General features: G+C 51.1%; 1 protein-coding gene across 1 annotated transcript; it reads left to right on the forward strand.

Annotated features, from left to right (window-relative positions):
- Nucleotides 1-222: 222 nt before the first annotated feature.
- UCRPA7_8137 (putative sugar transporter stl1 protein) lies at nucleotides 223-2,124 on the forward strand (the record flags this gene model as incomplete). The annotated part of the gene is made up of 5 exons (XM_007920656.1): nucleotides 223-324; nucleotides 381-552; nucleotides 615-1,163; nucleotides 1,215-1,443; nucleotides 1,587-2,124. The coding sequence occupies 5 exons, from the start codon at nucleotides 223-225 to the stop codon at nucleotides 2,122-2,124; spliced, it is 1,590 nt and encodes a 529-aa protein (XP_007918847.1).
- Nucleotides 2,125-3,019: the final 895 nt, after the last annotated feature.

The raw sequence follows: 3,019 nt of genomic DNA on the forward strand, positions 1-3,019 counted from the left end.
ATCCTGTTGATCGAGTTTACTACCTATTCATGACTTGAGTTCCAACGTTGTTTGCGTTCAGTTACTGGTCTTTCGGTCCATTTCTGCTCTCAACTCTCCTTATTCCGGCGCTGCAGGATGGCGCCTCCAAGTTACATGGGCCTCTCGGGCAGGCCGCTGTCGCTGGCCGTGTCGACAGTTGCGACGACTGGCTTCGCTCTCTTTGGATATGATCAAGGAGTCATGTCCGGAATCATCACTGCGCCGGCGTTCAACAACATCTTCACAGCTACGAAAGACAACTCTACGATGCAAGGAACGGTTACTGCCATATATGAAATAGGGGTAGGCCTCTTTCGTCATTGTACTTGGAAGCAAATTACTGACGTGAGATTCTGTAGTGTCTGATCGGAGCTATGTTCATCCTCGGCGTCGGCGATTTGTTAGGCAGACGCAAGGCTATGATCATTGGAGCTGCTATTATGGTTCTTGGTGTCATAATTCAGGTTACTTGCCAGGTTGGTGCAAATCCCATGGCGCAGTTCATCGTTGGACGTGTGGTGATGGGTGTTGGTAAGTCTCCACTTGAAGCCGATACAGGCTATAATCGGCTTCAGACTAACGAACTGTTCTAGGAAACGGCATAAACACATCGACTATTCCTACATATCAAGCAGAGTGCAGCAAGACTTCAAATAGAGGACTGCTGATCTGCATTGAAGGTGGTGTCATTGCCTTTGGAACTGTAGTCGCTTACTGGATCGACTACGGGGCATCCTACGGTCCCGATGATCTGACATGGCGATTCCCCATTGCCTTCCAAATTATTTTCGCACTGGTTGTTGGCATTCCTATGTTCTTTCTTCCCGAGTCTCCTCGATGGCTTCTTACCCATGAGAGATATGAGGAGGCCGAGCGCGTCATTTCAGCTCTCCGTGGCTATGAGGTCGACAGTCGCGAGACTGCCCTGGAACGCGATGTCATTGTGGACAGCATCCGTGCCTCTGGAGGTTTCGGACAGAAGAGCACACCAGTCAAGGCACTTACCACCAGTGGCAAGACGCAACATCTGCGACGCATGCTCTTGGGTGCATCTTCCCAGCTTATGCAGCAGGTCGGCGGCTGCAATGCTGTCATCTACTACTTCCCTATTCTATTCGAGCAGAGCATTGGTCAGACTCGCAGTAAGTAACTCCATTCTCGACCTAACGACATCGTCTAATTTGAGAACCTAGACATGAGTTTGTTGTTGGGTGGTGTTAATATGATTGTCTACGCCATTTTCGCCACCGTTTCTTGGTTTGTTATTGAGCGTGTTGGTCGCCGCAAGCTGTTCCTCATCGGCACAGTCGGGCAAATGCTCAGCATGGTGCTCGTGTTTGCATGCTTGATCCCGGGAACCAAGTCAGCTGCCAAAGGCTCTGCCGTTGGTCTCTTCACATACATTGCTTTCTTCGGTGCTACGTAAGTGTATTCTTATTATTTTTGGAGAACATAGGGTGGACGTGGCGGCTTGGCTCCGGAGTGCCCGCGACCTCTTCACCCCTTTTTTCATCCACCCACCATCTCATCCTTCTGACAAACACATTACTAACTCTATTATGCAGGTGGCTGCCTTTGCCATGGCTTTACCCCGCTGAAGTGAACCCCATTCGTACTCGAGCGAAGGCAAACGCCGTTAGCACATGCACGAACTGGCTCTTCAACTTCCTTATCGTCGAAGTCGTCCCTATCATGGTTGACCGCCTCGGCTGGGGCACTTACCTATTCTTCGCCGTTGCGAACGCGTGCTTTTTGCCTATCATCTGGTTCTTCTATCCCGAAACTGCCAACCGATCTCTCGAGGAGATCGATATCATCTTCGCCAAGGGACACGTTGAGAAGATCTCCTATGTTAAGGCCGCCGACGAATTGCCCTATCTTTCTCACGAAGAAGTTGAGCAAGAGGCACTCCGGTACGGACTCATTGAGACCGCCGCACGAGGCGAAGGAGTTCCGGGTCTTCGACAGCGCCACCGCTATGATAGTGACGCATCTGAGAAGCCAGAGGAGGATCAGCAGACAGTGAACGGGAACTCCAGCGACGAGATTGTCAATGAGGGAAATGTGGAAGCTGGGTTGGGCAATGGGGTCAAGAGTGGTTGAGACCATGCATCAAGATCGCTTGCCAAAAATGATACCAAAGCTGCCACAGGATGGCGCTTCGTAAAGTTGTACATGAATTTGTGTTTTAGATGGTTTCTTGAGTCGGAAGGTACTTAAACCTGCCGAATAGAAGAGAAAGGCGTCAGAGAATAGAAGAAGAATGATATCCCTCAAGAGCCCTTGAAACCTTCGTGATCATAATGCTGTGCATGCACATATTAGCAATGCCTCTTACCTAAGTAGCTTAGCAGGTCGCATCAACTGCAATATGTCGTGAGAGCCATGTGCCATTGGTGAGCGAGCTGCAGGCAAAGGTGTTTCTGACATTATCCCAGGTCTGTTGCCGCTTCCCGCGCTCAACACCAACATGACCTCTGCATGAAACCATTGACGGCGATAACTCCGACTCCAGTCTGCAGGTCAGTCTTTCATACTCATGTTGACGATTTTGACGGAAAACCGCCGCTTGAATTGTCGGCGGCAGTGACTGTTATCATTTGCCATACACCATCATGCAGCCACCAATGCGATGAATAAAAGGAGCAGCCCGCATATGGTGAAGCCCTCCGCAAGCGCATGGCAGGGGAAAGGTTGAACTAGCTTCAATATTTCGGCACAGTGACCAGCACTCGTGCGCCATTACGTGGACAGTGGAGGACTGCACAGAAATTTTCGTGGTCGTCCGGACATTGGCCGTCAAGTGCGTTGGGACTCTCCGCGTCCGGGGTAGGAGATATGCCGGGGACACGGTCCATCGTGTGGCCTGTCTGTGCCGCGCTTGCAGGGAGCCAAACTTCGGCTCGGTCACGGACGCGTAATCCGCTACCACCTCACGGGAATTACCAGCGTTTACACTCCCCTGCGTCGGTGGGTCAAAGGGTCCAATGTGTCTTCT

The sequence above is a fragment of the Phaeoacremonium minimum genome (genome assembly GCF_000392275.1).
Source record: "Phaeoacremonium minimum UCRPA7 unplaced genomic scaffold PA7_03_scaffold_580, whole genome shotgun sequence".
In the NCBI taxonomy this organism is placed as follows: domain Eukaryota; kingdom Fungi; phylum Ascomycota; class Sordariomycetes; order Togniniales; family Togniniaceae; genus Phaeoacremonium; species Phaeoacremonium minimum.